General features: G+C 51.7%; 1 protein-coding gene across 3 annotated transcripts in view; it reads left to right on the plus strand.

The window, feature by feature from the left end:
* Nucleotides 1–19260, plus strand: part of SBNO2 (strawberry notch homolog 2) — a 542051-nt gene that overhangs the window by 242415 nt on the left and 280376 nt on the right. For all 3 annotated transcript variants that reach the window (XM_069216340.1, XM_069216341.1, XM_069216342.1), the window contains 5 exons: nt 4716–4806; nt 10237–10380; nt 10909–11026; nt 15444–15549; nt 16521–16674. In XM_069216340.1, coding sequence (XP_069072441.1) covers nt 4716–4806; nt 10237–10380; nt 10909–11026; nt 15444–15549; nt 16521–16674 — 613 coding nt within the window. The remainder of the gene's footprint in view (nt 1–4715; nt 4807–10236; nt 10381–10908; nt 11027–15443; nt 15550–16520; nt 16675–19260) is intronic.

The following is a 19260-nucleotide window of genomic DNA, read 5'->3' on the forward strand; positions in this document are numbered from 1 at the left end:
CTGGGACCCTGTCACACAGGGCCCCAGTGCTCATAGGTGTGCATGTATATGTTCCCTGTGTGGTGCCTAACTGTCTCACTGAGGCTCTGCTAACCAGAACCTCAGTGGTTATGCTCTCTCATTACTTTTAAATTGTCACTAACAGGCTAGTGACCATTTTTACCAATTTACATTGGCTTACTGGAACACCCTTATAATTCCCTAGTATATGGTACTGAGGTACCCAGGGTATTGGGGTTCCAGGAGATCCCTATGGGCTGCAGCATTTCTTTTGCCACCCATAGGGAGCTCTGACAATTCTTACACAGGCCTGCCACTGCAGCCTGAGTGAAATAACGTCCACGTTATTTCACAGCCATTTTACACTGCACTTAAGTAACTTATAAGTCACCTATATGTCTAACCTTTACCTGGTAAAGGTTAGGTGCAAAGTTACTTAGTGTGAGGGCACCCTGGCACTAGCCAAGGTGCCCCCACATTGTTCAGAGCCAATTCACTGAACTTTGTGAGTGCGGGGACACCATTACACGCGTGCACTACATATAGGTCACTACCTATATGTAGCTTCACCATGGTAACTCCGAATATGGCCATGTAACATGTCTATGATCATGGAATTGCCCCCTCTATGCCATCCTGGCATTGTTGGTACAATTCCATAATCCCAGTGGTCTGTAGCACAGACCCTGGTACTGCCACACTGCCCTTCCTGGGGTTTCTCTGCAGCTGCTGCTGCTGCCAACCCCTCAGACAGGCATCTGCCCTCCTGGGGTCCAGCCAGGCCTGGCCCAGGATGGCAGAACAAAGAACTTCCTCTGAGAGAGGGTGTGACACCCTCTCCCTTTGGAAAATGGTGTGAAGGCAGGGGAGGAGTAGCCTCCCCCAGCCTCTGGAAATGCTTTGTTGGGCACAGATGTGCCCAATTCTGCATAAGCCAGTCTACACCGGTTCAGGGACCCCTTAGCCCCTGCTCTGGCGCGAAACTGGACAAAGGAAAGGGGAGTGACCACTCCCCTGACCTGCACCTCCCCTGGGAGGTGTCCAGAGCTCCTCCAGTGTGCTCCAGACCTCTGCCATCTTGGAAACAGAGGTGCTGCTGGCACACTGGACTGCTCTGAGTGGCCAGTGCCACCAGGTGACGTCAGAGACTCCTTGTGATAGGCTCCTTCAGGTGTTAATAGCCTTTCCTCTCTCCTAGGTAGCCAAACCCTCTTTTCTGGCTATTTAGGGTCTCTGTCTCTGGGGAAACTTTAGATAACGAATGCATGAGCTCAGCCGAGTTCCTCTGCATCTCCCTCTTCACCTTCTGATAAGGAATCGACCGCTGACCGCGCTGGAAGCCTGCAAACCTGCAACATAGTAGCAAAGACGACTACTGCAACTCTGTAACGCTGATCCTGCCGCCTTCTCGACTGTTTTCCTGCTTGTGCATGCTGTGGGAGTAGTCTGCCTCCTCTCTGCACCAGAAGCTCCGAAGAAATCTCCCGTGGGTCGACGGAATCTTCCCCCTGCAACCGCAGGCACCAAAAAGCTGCATTTCCGGTCCCTTGGGTCTCCTCTCAGCACGACGAGCGAGGTCCCTCGAATCCAGCGACACCGTCCAAGTGACCCCCACAGTCCAGTGACTCTTCAGCCCAAGTTTGGTGGAGGTAAGTCCTTGCCTCACCTCGCTGGGCTGCATTGCTGGGAACCGCGACTTTGCAAGCTTCTCCGGCCCCTGTGCACTTCCGGCGGAAATCCTTCGTGCACAGCCAAGCCTGGGTCCACGGCACTCTAACCTGCATTGCACGACTTTCTAAGTTGGTCTCCGGCGACGTGGGACTCCTTTGTGCAACTTCGGCGAGCACCGTTTCACGCATCCTCGTAGTGCCTGTTTCTGGCACTTCTTCGGGTGCTACCTGCTTCAGTGAGGGCTCCTTGTCTTGCTCGACGTCCCCTCTCTCTGCAGGTCCAATTTGCGACCTCCTGGTCCCTCCTGGGCCCCAGCAGCGTCCAAAAACGCCAAACGCACGATTTGCGTGTAGCAAGGCTTGTTGGCGTCCATCCGGCGGGAAAACACTTCTGCACGACTCTCCAAGGCGTGGGGGATCCATCCTCCAAAGGGGAAGTCTCTAGCCCTTGTCGTTCCTGCAGTATTCACAGTTCTTCAGCCTAGTAAGAGCTTCTTTGCACCAACCGCTGGCATTTCTTGGGCATCTGCCCATCTCCGAGCTGCTTGTGACTTTTGGACTTGGTCCCCTTGTTCCACAGGTACCTTCAGACAGGAATCCATCGTTGTTGCATTGGTGATTTGTGTTTTCCTTGCATTCTCCCTCTAACACGACTATTTTGTCCTTAGGGGAACTTTGGTGCACTTTGCACTCACTTTTCAGGGTCTTGGGGAGGGTTATTTTTCTAACTCTCACTATTTTCTAATAGTCCCAGCGACCCTCTACAAGGTCACATAGGTTTGGGGTCCATTCGTGGTTCACATTCCACTTTTGGAGTATATGGTTTGTGTTGCCCCTATCCCTATGTTTCCCCATTGCATCCTATTGTAATTATACATTGTTTGCACTGTTTTCTAAGACTATACTGCATATTTTTGCTATTGTGTATATATATCTTGTGTATATTTCCTATCCTCTTACTGAGGGTACACTCTAAGATACTTTGGCATATTGTCATAAAAATAAAGTACCTTTATTTTTAGTATAACTGTGTATTGTGTTTTCTTATGATATTGTGCATATGACACTAAGTGGTACTGTAGTAGCTTCACACGTCTCCTAGTTCAGCCTGAGCTGCTTCGCTAAGCTACCATTATCTATCAGCCTAAGCTGCTAGACACCCTATACACTAATAAGGGATAACTGGGCCTGGTGCAAGGTGCAAGTACCCCTTGGTACTCACTACAAGCCAGTCCAGCCTCCTACACAAGGGGGGTCAACTCAGGCTACTCACGGTCTCGTAGTTGCCGGGGAGTCCTCCCTGTGGTGTTAGTTCTCCACAAGTCGAGCCGGGGGCGTCGGGTGCAGAGTGCAAAGTCTCACGCGTCCGGCGGGAAACGTGTGTTGTTTCAAAGTTGCTTCTTTGTTGCAAAGTTGCAGTCTTTGTGGAGCAGGGCCGCTGTCCTCGGGAGATCTTGGTCCTTCTAGATGCAGGGTAGTCCTCTGAGGCTTCAGAGGTTGCTGGACCCTGTGGAACACGTCGCTGGAGCAGTGTCTTTAGAATTGGGGAGACAGGCCGGTAGAGCTGGGGCCAAAGCAGTTGGTGTCTCCATCTTCTCTGCAGGTTTTTCAGCTCAGCAGTCCTTCTTCGTCTTAGGTTGCAGGAATCTATCTTGCTGTGTTCTGGGAGCCCCTAAATACTTGATTTAGGGGTGTGTTTAGGTCTGGGGGGTTAGTAGCCAATGGCTACTAGCCCTGAGGGTGGCTACACCCTCTTTGTGCCTCCTCCCTGAGGGGAGGGGGGCACATCCCTAATCCTATTGGGGGAATCCTCCATCTGCATGATGGAGGATTTCTAAAAGTCAGAGTCACCTCAGCTCAGGACACCTTAGGGGCTGTCCTGACTGGCCAGTGACTCCTCCTTGTTTTTCTCATTATCTCCTCCGGCCTTGCCGCCAAAAGTGGGGCCGTGGCCGGAGGGGGCGGGCAACTCCACTAGCTGGAGTGCCCTGGGGTGCTGTAACAAAGGGGGTGACCGCCAGGTGTTACAGTTCCTGCAGGGGGAGGTGAGACGCACCACCATCCAGTACAGGCTGTGTTAGTAGCCACAGAGTGACATAGGCACTCTCCCAATGTGGCCAGCAACATGTCTGGTGTGTGGCAGGCTGCTAAAACTAGTCAGCCTACACTGGTAGTCAGTTAAGGTTTCAGGGGGCACCTCTAAGGTGCCCTCTGGGGTGTATGTTACAATAAAATGTACACTGGCATCAGTGTGCATTTATTGTGCTGAGAAATTTGATACCAAACTTCCTAGTTTTCAGTGTAGCCATTATGGTGCTGTGGAGTTCATGTTTGACAAACTTATGGCTACCCTACACTTACAATGTCTAAGGTTTTGCTTAGACACTGTAGGGGCATAGTGCTCATGCACTTATGCCCTCACCTGTGGTATAGTGCACCCTGCCTTAGGGCTGTAAGGCCTGCTAGAGGGGTGACGTATCTATACCTATAGGCAGTGTGAGGTGGGCATGGCACTCTGAGGGGAGTGCCATGTCGACTTAGTCGTTTTGTCCTCACTCGCACACACAAGCTGGCAAGCAGTGTGTCTGTGCTGAGTGAGGGTCCCCAGGGTGGCATAAGATATGCTGCAGCCCTTAGAGACCTTCCCTGGCATCAGGGCCCTTGGTACCAGAGGTACCAGTTACATGGGACTTACCTGGATGCCAGGGTGTGCCAATTGTGGAGACAAAGTACAGGTTAGTGAAAGAACACTGGTGCTGGGGCCTGGTTAGCAGGCCTCAGCACACTTTCAATCATAACTTAGCATCAACAAAAGGCAAAAAGTCAGGGGTAACCATGCCAAGGAGGCATTTCCTTACAGGCACCATGTAAAGATTGCACACTAAGTGATAACCTGGGCACTGGTTGCTTCAGTGCCTTCTCTCTCATATTGCTGTGTCCAGGGAGCACCATGCCAATGCGTATTGAGTGATGCCAAGGGTCCCGGACACCTCGATCCTCTCTCTTTCTGCACCCCTCTCATTTCGCCATGCCTCTTTTTTGCAGGTTCAGTGTCTCCAATGATCTGAAGTACGACGCAGAGCGAGACCTTAAAGACATTAATGCAGCCGGAATCCCTGTCCATGCTCTAAATAAGGTAATCCAAGAAGTCTGGTGGCATAGACTAATCCTGTGCATCCTCATGACACGTAAACTAATCCCAGGCAGAGCAGATGGCACCTCAGGGCTCACACCTAATCCTGGGCGTCACTGGTGGCACTCTTGGGGTACAAAGGTGGCACCTCTGGGTACATAGAGTAATCCTGGGAGGCGCTGGAGGCACTTGGGGTACACTGGTGGCACCTCTGGGTACATAGAGTAATCCTGGGAGGCGCTGGCAGCACTTGGGGTACAAAAGTGGCACCTCTGGGTACATAGAGTAATCCTGGGAGGCGCTGGCAGCACTTGGGGTACAAAGGTGGCACCTCTGGGTACATAGAGTAATCCTGGGAGGCGCTGGCGGCACTTGGGGTACAAAGGTGGCACCTCTGGGTACATAGAGTAATCCTGGGAGGCGCTGGAGGCACTTGGGGTACGCTGGTGGCACCTCTGGGTACATAGTCTAATCCTGGGAGGCGCTGGCGGCACTTGGGGTACACTGGTGGCACCTCTGGGTACATAGTCTAATCCTGGGAGGCGCTGGAGGCACTTGGGGTACACTGGTGGCACCTCTGGGTACATAGAGTAATCCTGGGAGGCGCTGGCGGCACTTGGGGTACACTGGTGGCACCTCTGGGTACATAGTCTAATCCTGGGAGGCGCTGGCGGCACTTGGGGTACACTGGTGGCACCTCTGGGTACATAGAGTAATCCTGGGAGGCGCTGGCGGCACTTGGGGTACACTGGTGGCACCTCTGGGTACATGGTCTAATCCTGGGTGGCGCTGGAGGCACTTGGGGTACATAGAGTAATCCTGGGAGGCGCTGGCGGCACTTGGGGTACATAGACTAATCCTGGGAGGCGCTGGCGGCACTTGGGGTACACTGGTGGCACCTCTGGGTACATAGAGTAATCCTGGGAGGCACTGGAGGCACTTGGGGTACATAGAGTAATCGTGGGAGGCGCTGGCGGCACTTGGGGTACATAGACTAATCCTGGGAGGCGCTGGCGGCACTTGGGGTACACTGGTGGCACCTCTGGGTACATAGAGTAATCCTGGGAGGCGCTAGCAGCACTTGGGGTACACTGGTGGCACCTCTGGGTACATAGAGTAATCCTGGGAGGCGCTGGCGGCACTTGGGGTACACTGGTGGCACCTCTGGGTACATAGTCTAATCCTGGGAGGCGCTGGCGGCACTTGGGGTACACTGGTGGCACCTCAGGGCTCACACCTAATCCTGGGAGTCACTGGTGGCACTCTTGGGGTACACTGGTGGCACCTCACTGCTCATTGACTAATCCTCGGGGACCAGGGAACTGGTGCCACCCTGGGCACATGGGCTATTCATAAGGGGCACTCATGGCACATCTCGCTGCTCTTTCAGAATGTCTGAGTGCGGGCCAATCCTGGGGTGCACTAGAAACACCTTTTGACTTTTAAACAAATGCTAAGGGCACTGAAGGCACCAATGGGATATAGACTTAATTCTAGGGGGCACTGTCAGGATCTCTGGGTGCGTGGAGTAATTTGAAGGGCCCGGCACCACTTCTTGGCATATAAAATTATTCTGGGGTGCACTAGCGGCGCCTCTGGAGGCATTGAGTGATTCTGAGAAGCAGTGGTGGCATCTCTGGACTATAGACTTGGGGGGTGGGGGCGGCTGACAGGACGTTTGGCAGCATAGACTAATCATGAGGGGCACCAACTCCTCCTGTGGGTTCATAGACTACTCCTGGGGGCACTGGTGGGATCTCTGGGTGCATAGATTACTCCTGGGGGCACTGGTGGGATCTCTGGATGCATAGACTACTCCTGGGGACACTGGTGGGATCTCTGGATGCATAGACTACTCCTGGGGACACTGGTGGGATCTCTGGATGCATAGACTTCTCCTGGGGGCACTGGTGGGATCTCTGGATGCATAGATTACTCCTGGGGGCACTGGTGGGATCTCTGGGTACAGAATAATCTTGTAGTGCATTGGTGCCACCTTTGGGCGCATAGACCAGTCATGAGGGGCACTAACTCCTCCTGTGGGTTCATAGACTACTCCTGGGGGCACTGGTGGGATCTCTGGATGCATAGACTACTCCTGGGGGCACTGGTGGGATCTCTGGATGCATAGACTACTCCTGGGGGCACTGGTGGGATCTCTGGATGCATAGACTACTCCTGGGGACACTGGTGGGATCTCTGGATGCATAGACTACTCCTGGGGGCACTGGTGGGATCTCTGGATGCATAGATTACTCCTGGGGGCACTGGTGGGATCTCTGGGTACAGAATAATCTTGTAGTGCATTGGTGCCACCTTTGGGCGCATAGACCAGTCATGAGGGGCACTAACTCCTCCTGTGGGTTCATAGACTACTCCTGGGGGCACTGGTGGGATCTCTGGATGCATAGACTACTCCTGGGGGCACTGGTGGGATCTCTGGATGCATAGACTACTCCTGGGGACACTGGTGGGATCTCTGGATGCATAGACTACTCCTGGGGGCACTGGTGGGATCTCTGGGTACAGAATAATCTTGTAGTGCATTGGTGCCACCTTTGGGCGCATAGACCAGTCATGAGGGGCACTAACTCCTCCTGTGGGTTCATAGACTACTCCTGGGGGCACTGGTGGGATCTCTGGATGCATAGACTACTCCTGGGGGCACTGGTGGGATCTCTGGATGCATAGACTACTCCTGGGGGCACTGGTGGGATCTCTGGATGCATAGACTACTCCTGGGGACACTGGTGGGATCTCTGGATGCATAGACTACTCCTGGGGGCAATGGTGGGATCTCTGGATGCATAGATTACTCCTGGGGGCACTGGTGGGATCTCTGGGTACAGAATAATCTTGTAGTGCATTGGTGCCACCTTTGGGCGCATAGACCAGTCATGAGGGGCACTAACTCCTCCTGTGGGTTCATAGACTACTCCTGGGGGCACTGGTGGGATCTCTGGATGCATAGACTACTCCTGGGGGCACTGGTGGGATCTCTGGATGCATAGACTACTCCTGGGGGCACTGGTGGGATCTCTGGATGCATAGACTACTCCTGGGGACACTGGTGGGATCTCTGGATGCATAGACTACTCCTGGGGGCACTGGTGGGATCTCTGGATGCATAGACTACTCCTGGGGGCACTGGTGGGATCTCTGGGTACAGAATAATCTTGGAGTGCATTGGTGCCACCTTTGGGCGCACAGACCAGTCATGAGGGGCACTAACTCCTCCTGTGGGTTCATAGACTACTCCTGGGGGCACTGGTGGGATCTCTGGGTACAGAATAATCTTGGAGTGCATTGGTGCCACCTTTGGGCGCATAGACCAGTCATGAGGGGCACTAACTCCTCCTGTGGGTTCATAGTCTACTCTTGGGGGCACTGGTGGGATCGCTGGGTATAGAATAATCTTTGAGTGCATTAGTGCCACCTTTGGGCGCATAGACTAATAATGAGGGGCATCAACTCCTTCTGTGGAGCACTGGCAGAACTTTGGGTGCAGATAAATCCTTGGTGCATTGACTGCACCTCTGAGCACATGGACTAATTCTGGGGACACCAACAGCATTCCTGGCGCACAGACTCGCCCTGGGGTGAACTGGAAGCACCTTCTGGTACATGCACTAATCCTGAGGGCCACCAATGTAGAGTAATCCTGGTTTGCACTGGAGGCACATCTGAGGCGTAAACGAATCCTGGTTTGCACTGGTGGCAGCTGTGGGCCGTAAACTAATTCTGCTTTGCACTGGTGGCAGCTCTGTAAACTAATCCTGCTTTGCACTGGTGGCAGCTCTGGGGCGTAACCTAATCCTGGTTTGCACTGGTGGCAGCTCTGGGGCGTAACCTAATCCTGCTTTGCACTGGTGGCAGCTCTGGGGCGTAACCTAATCCTGGTTTGCACTGGTGGCAGCTCTGGGACGTAAACCAATCCTAGTTTGACCTGGTGTCAGCTCTGTGGCATAAACTAATCCTGCTTTGCACTGGTGGCAGCTGTGGGGTGTAAACTAATCCTGGTTTGCACTGGTGGCTCTTCTGGGCCGTAACCTAATCCTGGTTTGCACTGGTGGCAGCCCTGGTGCGTAAACTAATCCTGGTTTGCACTGGTGGCAGCTCTGGACGTAACCTAATCCTGGTTTGCACTGGTGGCCGCTCTGGTGCATAAACTAATCCTGCTTCGCACTGGTGGCAGCTCTGGTGCGTAAACTAATCCTGGTTTGCACTGGTGGCTCTTCTGGGCCAAGAACTAATCCTAGTTTGCACTGGTGGCAGCCCTGGTGCGTAAACTAATCCTTCTTTGCACTGATGGCAGCTCTGGGCCGTAAACTAATCCTGCTTTGCACTGGTGGCAGCTCTGGTGCGTAAACTAATCCTTCTTTGCACTGGTGGCAGCTCTGCGGCGTAACCTAATCCTGCTTTGCACTGGTGGCAGCTCTGGGGTGTAAACTAATCCTGGTTTGCACTGGTGGCAGCTCTGGGGTGTAAACTAATCCTGCTTTGCACTGGTGGCAGCTCTGGGGTGTAAACTAATCCTGGTTTGCACTGGTGACACTTCTGGGGTGTAAACTAATCCTGGTTTGCACTGGTGATACTTCTGGGGTGTAAACTAATCCTGAGAGGCACTACTGGATTCCTGGTTGGAGAGTCTACTCCTGGGGCCAGCGGTGGAACTTCTGGGACAGAGTAGTCTTGGAGTGCATTGGTGCCACCTAGGGTGCTCGGACAGCACCCCTGGGCATAGAAACGAATCCTGGAGTGAACTGGCTCCACTTCTGGGGCACGTGCTAATCCTGGGTTCATCGATGACACCTCTGGGTGCATAATCTACTCTGTAGGGGTGACATGTTGTGCCCTTTTTGACAACTCAACGGACTTAGCAAGATATCTTTATATGAAGGTTACTGACTTCCCCATTAGTCTACCTGGGATGCTGTCTCTTGTCTCCTCCTGTCCGTAGACTACAGACTGGGATGGAAGAAGGAAGCGCCCGAAGGCTAAACCCAGCCGGCTGTGTCTGTGGTTGTTGAAGGGATAAAGTTTGATTTTGTGCTTACCCTGCACACCCTTCTGTGGACCACGGTGCCAGGAAGTGAACTTGTTGGGTAACTGATGTCCTAGGGGGAGCTGCCAGGAGTGGGGGCAGAGAGGGGCTGCCCTATAATAGGGCAGCAGTGGGTGAGTGAAGCTGGTCTGAAGGGGTCAGTAGAGGGGGGCTGTTGCGGACCAGGACTCTTGTGCGCTGGATATGGCTCTGTTAGTGCCACTGCGGGTGACACGGTCTCTAGGGAGAGGTTTGGCAGGGGAAGGCTGCCTCAGTGACTGATGCAGGCAAGTGCTGCTGTAGGGTAAGGAATTCATGGGTTTTGGCAGAACAATTCATCACCTCTGCAGGGTGAGCTTTGATCATATCTTCTTTATTTTTATCTGTAGATAAAATATGGCAACACAGCTACCTCAGAGGGAGCCCTCTTCGCCACCTATTCAGCCCTGATCGGCGAGAGCCAGGCTGGAGGGCAGCACCGGACCCGTATTAAGCAGATCTTGGACTGGTGTGGGGAAAACTTCAATGGAGTTGTATCCTTTGGGACCCTTGGCCTTGTGTGGCTCTGAGATGTTTCACTCGTGGTGAGGGTGTGGAGAGTGGCGTTGTGCATGTTGGGTTACAAATTGTAGAGGGGAGGTGCAGGCGTAGGAGTAGCTGTCTGGACATTACTGCATCTCTATGGAGCACTGGGAGGCCGGCCAGCCTCAGACCCGTAGCACCTCAGCACAGAGACGACAGTCTGGTTCAGAAAAGCTGCACTAACTCCACAACCCTGCCCCAGTTTAGATAAGAGCTGAAGATGCACCACTTTGAAGAACACTAAATTACAACATGAACAGTCCACTCCCGCTCGTAGAACTGTGCTCTTCCCTTCGGATGAAAATGTACTTTTTTGTGCAGCAGTACGAGTGTATTGTTTGTCACATTAATAGAGTTTTCAGTGTTTTCAATATTTCTACCCTTTTTTGTATTCAGGGTTCTCCTTCATTTTGTGGTCCATTGTTTTCATTGTTTCTCCTTTGCTCTGTGCCTTGTTCTCCTTAACCTTCTTTTCCTAGATTGTATTTGATGAATGCCACAAAGCCAAAAATGCCAGTTCTACAAAAATGGGTAAAGCGGTGCTTGATCTTCAGAACAAGCTGCCCCTGGCAAGGGTGGTGTACGCTAGTGCCACAGGTAAGCGGTGCAACACACTTTGTGATTCTGGTGACCTCAAAGTAGAGGCAGCTGTCCATAGATGCCCAGTACATCCAGAGAGACAAAGTGGGAGCAGGGAGACCCCTCAAACGCTTCCACAGTGTGAGAAGGTTCTACACAGACTACTAACATTCACAGAGTGCATTCATACAGAGAGGCAGTCCTACACAGAGCCCCAGCCCACCGCTACATAATGTGTATCCCTTACAGACCTGCAGCATTCCACATGTGAGACATCAGGAGCACAGTGCTTTTACGCACAGATGCTAGCGGATACAAACCAACTCTCCCAGTCATACAAAGCCCACTCTTTGATTCTACAACAAAGGATGTAGCGCTCAGATCTGCAACCCTCCAGGATCAGACAGCAGCCACATACCCAGAGTGGCATGACAGTAACACACCTCCCACCAAGCTTCCACAGTTACAGAATATTGCATGCAGACTCTCCTCACTCTCTGAAGGAGGGAGCACCTACGCACCACTTCACGAGTGAGGTAGTGCCCCTACAACAACTCTCATAGAGATACAACAGCCACACCCCCAAAGTGAGGCAGTAGCAAACACCAACACCCCCAAGGTGAGGCAGCACCCACACACCCATTGCACCCAGAGTGAGGTAGCAGCCAAACACCAACTCCCAACAATCCCAGAGTGAGGTAGCAGCCAAACACCAACTCCCAACACTCCCAGAGTGAGGCAGCAGCCAAACACCAACTCCCAACACTCCCAGAGTGAGGCAGCAGCCACACAACTCCCAAGAGCTGTAGGAAGGTGCCATCTTTCTAGCATAGTTATCCCCACTTTTTGCCTGATGTCACTATGTTTAGACTAGTTCACTAGGATCCTGCTAACCAGTCCCCAGTGACTGTGCTCTCTCATCGCAATTTGGTTGTCCTTACACCCCACAATTGCCATACTGGTTCACCTATGTAAGTCCCTAGTAAATGGTATTTAGGTACCCAGGGCATTGGTACACCAAAGCCATCTTAAGGTATGTAGTGGACACTGGTCAACACAAGGGCTCCCACTAAATAATGGCTTCTTAGTACCTAGGCATGTTTGGTATCAAACATGTTGGAATCATGCAACTGCACCGATTCCAGTGTTAGTTGCATGATACCATGTACTTTAGAGGTTCCTTAGAGGATCCCCCAGTTCTGCCTGTGCTACCTTACAGGGTATAGCTGCCAGCCTGCGCTGATGCTGACCCCCACACACTGCTCTGCCCTCCTGCTTGTGAGCCAGGCGCAGGCAGAGGAAGGCAGAACAAAGGATTTCCTGCAAGGGAGAGGTGTGACCGCCTTCCCCTGTGTATGAGGTGCCCTGGGGTGGGGTAGCCTAGGAGCACCACCAGACTGCTTTGAAGGGCACATGTGGTGCCCTTCTTGCATAATTCGGTTTGCAATGGTTCAGGAACCCCTGGTTCCCACTCTGGTGCAAAACTACACAAAGGACAGGGGAGTGACCACTCCACTACGAAGGTGCACAAAGCTCTACCAGGTGGCCACCTCATTCTGCCATCATGGAAACAAGATGGGCAGAGGCCCCTGGGAGCATCTGACTGGTAGGCCAGGTTGATTATATCCCTGACCCCCTCTGATAGGTGGGTCACTTCAGAGAGTGACCACCCCCTCTTTTAGGGTTACTTAGTGGCTCCCTCACAGGTGGGTCCTCAGATTCGTCCAAGGAACTCTGCAAAACATAATCTGCTCCTGGCCTCTGGAACTGCTGCTGGTCTGCTTGGGAACCAAACAAGACTGCTTCTGGTGGGAAGGCTCCCAGTATAAGGTGGACTCAGTATAGGGTGCCACACCATAGGTGTACACCATAAACTGAGCCAGCGGCCTACACCCACACCCCCAGAGTGAGGCAGCACTCTGGGGGTGCAGGGGAGTGACTCCTTCACTCCAAGGAAGATTCCCTCTTGCTTCCTGGTGCAAACGGAGTCCTTGTGACCCTGGAGGATGCACAGCCACGGATGTTGCAGAATTCTTGCAGGATCCGGAGAAACAAATGTTACAGTGAGAGCCTTCCCACCAGAAGCAGGCATGTTTTGGTTCAAAAGCAGACCAGCAGGAGTTATAGAGGCCAGGAGCAGAAGATGTTTTGCAGAGTGTTCAGTCTTGCTCGCCAAATCTAAGGACTCATCCGCGAGGGAGCCCTTAAATAACTCTGACAGGTGGTTGTTCACTCTCTGCAGTGACCTACCTATCAGGGGGTCAGGGACCTCACATGCCTGGCCTAACCAACCAGATGCTCCCAGGGGCGTCTGCACTTCTTGTTTTCAAGATGGCAGAATCAAGTGGCCACCTGGCAGGGCTCGGGGCACCTCTCTAGGGGAAGTGCTGCCCTGGGGGGTGGTCACTCCTCTGTCCTCTGTGCAGTTTCACTCCGGAGTGGGAACCAGGGGCTCCTGAACTGGTGCAAACTGGATTATGCAGGGGGGGCACCAAGAGTGCCCTTCGAAGCAGTCTGGTGGCGCTCAGAGTCCACCCCACCCCAGCCCTTAGACCCATAATACACAGGTGGAGGTGGTCACATCCCTCCCTTGCAGGAAATCCTTTGTTGTGCTCCTCCGGCCTGGGTGTGGCTCATCAGCAGGAGGGCAGAACAGTGTCTGGGGTCAGTAGCAGCGTGGGCTGGCAGCTGGACCCTGTAACGCTGCACAGGCAGAACTGGGGGATCACCTAGGGAACCCCCAGAGTACAGGGGATCTTGCAACTATCACTGGAATTAGTGTAGTTGCATGGTTCCATTGCATGGTTTGATAGCAAACATGCCTAGGTACGGAGTAGCTGTCATGTAGTTGGACCACTTGTACTGACCACTGTACACTACATACCTTAAGATGACTTCCCCGAAGGAATTGGCCTGGGGTCTGTAGAGGTACCTTGCTGATGCAGGGGCCCCCTCAAACTTAGAGACATGCACCCTGCCCTTGGGCTGAAGGTCTCACTAGAGGGGTGACTTATAATGTTTCAAGTGCAATGGCAGGCCTGCAGACACAGTTTGCATTGGCCCCCCTGGATGACACAATATATGCTACAGCCCATGGGAGACCCCTGGTGTACCAATGCCCTGGGTACCTAGGTACCATATACTAGGAACTTACAGGGGTGCACCAGTAGGCCAATTGTGGGTGTAAAAAGTAATAAACAACTAAATTTAGGGGCGAGAGCACTGTCACTGGGGTCCTGGTTAGCAAGATCCCAGTGAACAGTCTAAACACACTGACATCAGGCAAATGGAGGTAACCATGCCAAAAAGATGGCACTTTCCTGCAGCACTCTGAACACAACACTCACAGGGAGACAGCAGTCCCACACTAACATCCAGAACACCCAGAGGAGCAGAGCTCTTGTCGCAGGCCGTCTTGAGTTTTTCCCCTTATTCTCCTTCATTTACAGCTGCTCCATTCTGGCATTTTAGGAGCTTCAGGGGGAACCTCCTCGGTAAAGCAGTGGCTTCTTCAGACCCAGTCATAGTCGCATCTTGATATTGAAGTAAATCCTCTGACACTTGGGGTGGCCTCACCCAAGGAGCCCTGCCTGGCTGCCACGTCACTGAGTACCCTTTCTTTGTGTCAGGACGTCTTACTGGCTCAGTGCCCCTCTGAAAGATGACTGTTTACAGTTCACCCTGGGACATCTTCTTATTTCTCTTCTGTTTATGTGTCTCAGTTTCACACAGCCCTGCCTCTCCGTGAGGCATCGAGGCACATTACATGGAATAGGGAGTTATACTGTACGTGGCTGGATAACAGCACTGAACATGCAGATGCTTGTGCGATAACTTCATGGTGGAGAAATAGATCATTAGCTATTTAGATTTTGAAGAAACAGATGATTTTTTGATGTTCCTAGAAGTCACGTGTGTGAGAGGTTCTGATGGCTGTAGGTGGAGTGAGACATAGTATCGAGGCTGATCCAAGGAAGGGCTGGTTTAAAGGTTTGAGTTGTTACGTACCTCGCACCTTCCAGGATTAGAGGGCTCTTGCTTTTCAAACGTTTCTAACATCCTGGTAGTGTGAGACCGTTGGTGGAGTAAAGAGGACAGTCTCTGGGTACATCGTGCACCTTCTATATCTTAGCTTCTCTCCAAAGCCAGAGGAGCTCTCGAAGGATCAATGTTGTCAAATTTTGTATTGTTGGAAAGGAGGTTAATCATAGTGAAGGATGCTTTGATGGGGTTTTATGATTTTTTTATGTGAAGGAAGAAAGTTTGTGTATAAAACCCAGCGATGTCATTGAGTTAACAAGAGTTGGATCGAATCCTCCTTCTTTCAGTTCATTGAGTTCATCTCTTTAGTTGTCTAGATTTTGTATTTTTGTGTTTGATAAGGTCAGTGCTCTCTGGCCTGCAGCTGATTTCTTACCTTTGTCTCACGTTCTAGGTGCCTCTGAACCAAAAAACATGATTTACATGAGCCGTTTGGGGATTTGGGGTGAGGGCACTCCGTTTAGGACATTCGATGAGTTCCTGCACGCCATCGAGAAGAGGTGAGTCTGCTATTGTATGTCGCCCTGTGGGTTTTCTGCCATCCCGTTGGCTCAGTCATTTTGCCCACAACTATTCATCAACCAACGGTAACTATCTGCATGGAGGAGTCAGGCGAAGAAGGTGGCGGATGCCAGAGAGTGCTTGCACATCTGCAAAGCGTATGTCAATAGTGAAATCCGAGCGAAGTCATAAAAGTTTAACAATATGGTGTTGGGTGCCAGGCTAGCCCTAACACCTGCCACCACAGGTGTCGGAGGGCCACACACTGAAGAGTGGGTGGTTGCCTAAATATTGAAAGAAGAGTGGCCAGGGCACACCAATAGCATGAATCCTGATCCTGATAATGTTCAAGAATAAGTAGAAAGTTCGTTCTTGGAAGATGATGTGTAGATATTTATTATAAGTGCAGGTAGAAAGTAGAAATCTCAATCAAAAGACTGCGTTGTACAAAATGACCATGTGTCCAGAGCAGCCAGATGGTGGTAAATGGTCAGAGTTACAGAGTTACAATAGGATGTATGAAGTCCATACGTCCTATTGTAACTTTGACCATTTATCACCATCGGGCTGCTCTGGACACATGGTCATTTTGTTCAACGCAGTCTTTTGATTGAGATTTCTACTTTCTACCTGCACTTATAATAAATATCTACACATCATCTTCCAAGAACGAACTTTCTATTTATTCCTGAACATTATCAGGTTCAGGATTCATGCTACTGGTGTGCCCTGGCCACTCTTCTTTCAATATCTGCACGGAGGAGCCTGACTCGGTGCAACGCTTCTGAGAGCCCAGCACTCAAGGAGGTGAGCCCATATGTGGCCTGAATGGCAGCACTTGTAGGTCGGTCTGAGCTTTCTCAACCCCCTCCCACTCAAGTTTACATTGTGAGGAATTCAGTTCTCTTATTGCATGAGGTTTTTCACAGCTTAATGATAGTTTGCTTGTTTCTTGCCCTTCTCTCCTCAGGGGTGTTGGCGCAATGGAGATTGTTGCAATGGACATGAAGGTCAACGGTATGTACATTGCTCGACAGCTCAGCTTCTCTGGAGTCACCTTCCAGATAGAAGAGATCCCTCTTGAGGAGGAGTACAAACAGGCATACAACAAGGCTGCACTGCTGGTGAGTATGTGCCTTTCACTTCCCCAACCGCCTGCCCGCATTTCAGTTCCTTTTCATTCTCTGACTGCTGCACGTGACCTGTGTGCTTCGCTAAGCACTAGATAGGAACCCTGCCCTTTTCATGGCTTTGTACCGCTTACTCTGTTCTGCATTCTGGGAGAGGCTCTACACTACTAGTGCCGTGTCCTGTGTGTTGTTGTGGTCATTACTGTTGTACACTCGTTTTAGTGAGTATAACTGCTGCGCACCAAGAGTTGTGGCAGACATCGGCGACATGTTCATTGCAACAGTGTTGTGGACATTGCCAGGATGAGCTGTGTGTTGTGATGGGTGTTAGTGGTGCACTGATGTATGCCGCACATTGAGAGGTGCGGCAGACATCGGCGACATGGTGATTGCGGAGGTGTTGTGGACATTGCCAGGACGTGCTGTGTGTTGTGATGGGTGTTAGTGGTGCACTGATGTCTGTCGCACATTGAGAGTTGTAGCAGGTACTACTGACATGGTGACTGCGGAGGTGTTGTGGACATTGCCAGGATGAGCTGTGTGTTGTGATGGGTGTTAGTGGTCCACTGATGTATGCCGCACATTGAGAGGTGTGGCAGACATCGGCGACATGGTGATTGCGGAGGTGTTGTGGACATTGCCAGGACGTGCTGTGTGTTGTGATGGGTGTTAGTGGTGCACTGATGTCTGTCGCACATTGAGAGTTGTGGCAGGTACTACTGACATGGTGACTGCGGAGGTGTTGTGGACATTGCCAGGATGAGCTGTGTGTTGTGATGGGTGTTAGTGGTCCACTGATGTATGCCGCACATTGAGAGGTGTGGCAGACATCGGCGACATGGTGATTGCGGAGGTGTTGTGGACATTGCCAGGACGTGCTGTGTGTTGTGATGGGTGTTAGTGATGCACTGATGTCTGCCGCACAGTGAGAGTTGTGGCAGGTACTACTGACATGGTGACTGCGGAGGTGTTGTGGACATTGGCAGGATGAGCTGTGTGTTGTGATGGGTGTTAGTGGTGCACTGATGTCTGCAGCACAGTGAGAGTTGTGGCAGGTACTACTGACATGGTGACTGCAGGAGTGTTGTGGACATTGGCAGGATGAGCTGTGTGTTGTGATGGGTATTAGTGGTGTACTAATCTCTGCCGTACAGTGAGAGTTGTGGCATTATTCTACTGACATGGTCATTGCAACAGTGTTGTGGACATTGCCAGGGTGAGCTGTGTGTTGTGATGGGTGTTAGTGGTGCACTGATGTAAACCGCACTCTGAGAGTTGTGGCAGGTACTACTGACATGGTGATTGCAGAGGTGTTGTGGACATTGCCAGGACGTGCTGTGTGTTGTGATGGGTGTTAGTGGTGCACTGATGTCTGCCGCACAATAAGAGTTGTGGCAGGTACTACTGACATGGTGATTGCAGGCGTGTTGTGGACATTGGCAGGATGAGCTGTGTGTTGTGATGGGTGTTAGTGGTGCACTGATGTCTGCCGCACATTGAGAGTTGTGGCAGGTACTACTGACATGGTGATTGCAGAGGTGTTGTGGACATTGCCAGGACGTGCTGTGTGTTGTGATGGGTGTTAGTGATGTACTAATGTCTGCCGCACAATAACAGTTGTGGCATTATTCTACTGACATGGTGACTGCAGAGGTGTTGTGGACATTGTCAGGATGAGCTGTGTGTTGTGATGGGTATTAGTGGTGTACTAATGTCTGCACACACTGATAGTTGTGGCAGATACTACTGACATGGTGACTGCGGAGGTGTTGTGGACATTGCGCGGACGTGCTGTGTGTTGTGATGGGTGTTAGTGGTGCACTGATGTATACCGCATTCTGAGAGTTGTGGCAGTTACTACTGACATGGTGACTGCGGAGGTGTTGTGGACATTGCCAGGATAGGCTGTGTGTTGTAATGGGTGTTAGTGGTGCACTGATGTCTGCCGCACAGTGAGAGTTGTGGCAGGTACTACTGACATGGTGATTGCAGGAGTGTTGTGGACATTGCGCAGACGTGCTGTGTGTTGTGATGGGTGTTAGTGGTGCACTGATGTATACCGCATTCTGAGAGTTGTGGCAGTTACTACTGACATGGTGATTGCGGAGGTGTTGTGGACATTGCCAGGGTGAGCTGTGTGTTGTGATGGGTATTAGTGGTGCACTGATGTCTGCCGCACATTGAGAGTTGTGGCAGGTACTACTGACATGGTGATTGCGGAGGTGTTGTTGACATTGCCAGGGTGAGCTGTGTGTTGTGATGGGTGTTAGTGGTGCACTGATGTATGCCGCACATTGAGAGTTGTGGCAGACATCGGCGACATGGTGATTGCGGAGGTGTTGTGGACATTGCGCGGACGTGCTGTGTGTTGTGATGGGTGTTAGTGGTGCACTGATGTATACCGCACTCTGAGAGTTGTGGCAGGTACTACTGACATGGTGACTGCCGAGGTGTTGTGGACATTGCCAGGATGAGCTGTGTGTTGTGATGGGTGTTAGTGGTGCACTGATGTCTGCCGCACAGTGAGAGTGGTGGCAGGTACTACTGACATGGTGATTGCAGGAGTGTTGTGGACATTGC

The sequence above is a fragment of the Pleurodeles waltl genome, chromosome 12 (assembly GCF_031143425.1).
Source record: "Pleurodeles waltl isolate 20211129_DDA chromosome 12, aPleWal1.hap1.20221129, whole genome shotgun sequence".
NCBI lineage: Eukaryota > Metazoa > Chordata > Amphibia > Caudata > Salamandridae > Pleurodeles > Pleurodeles waltl.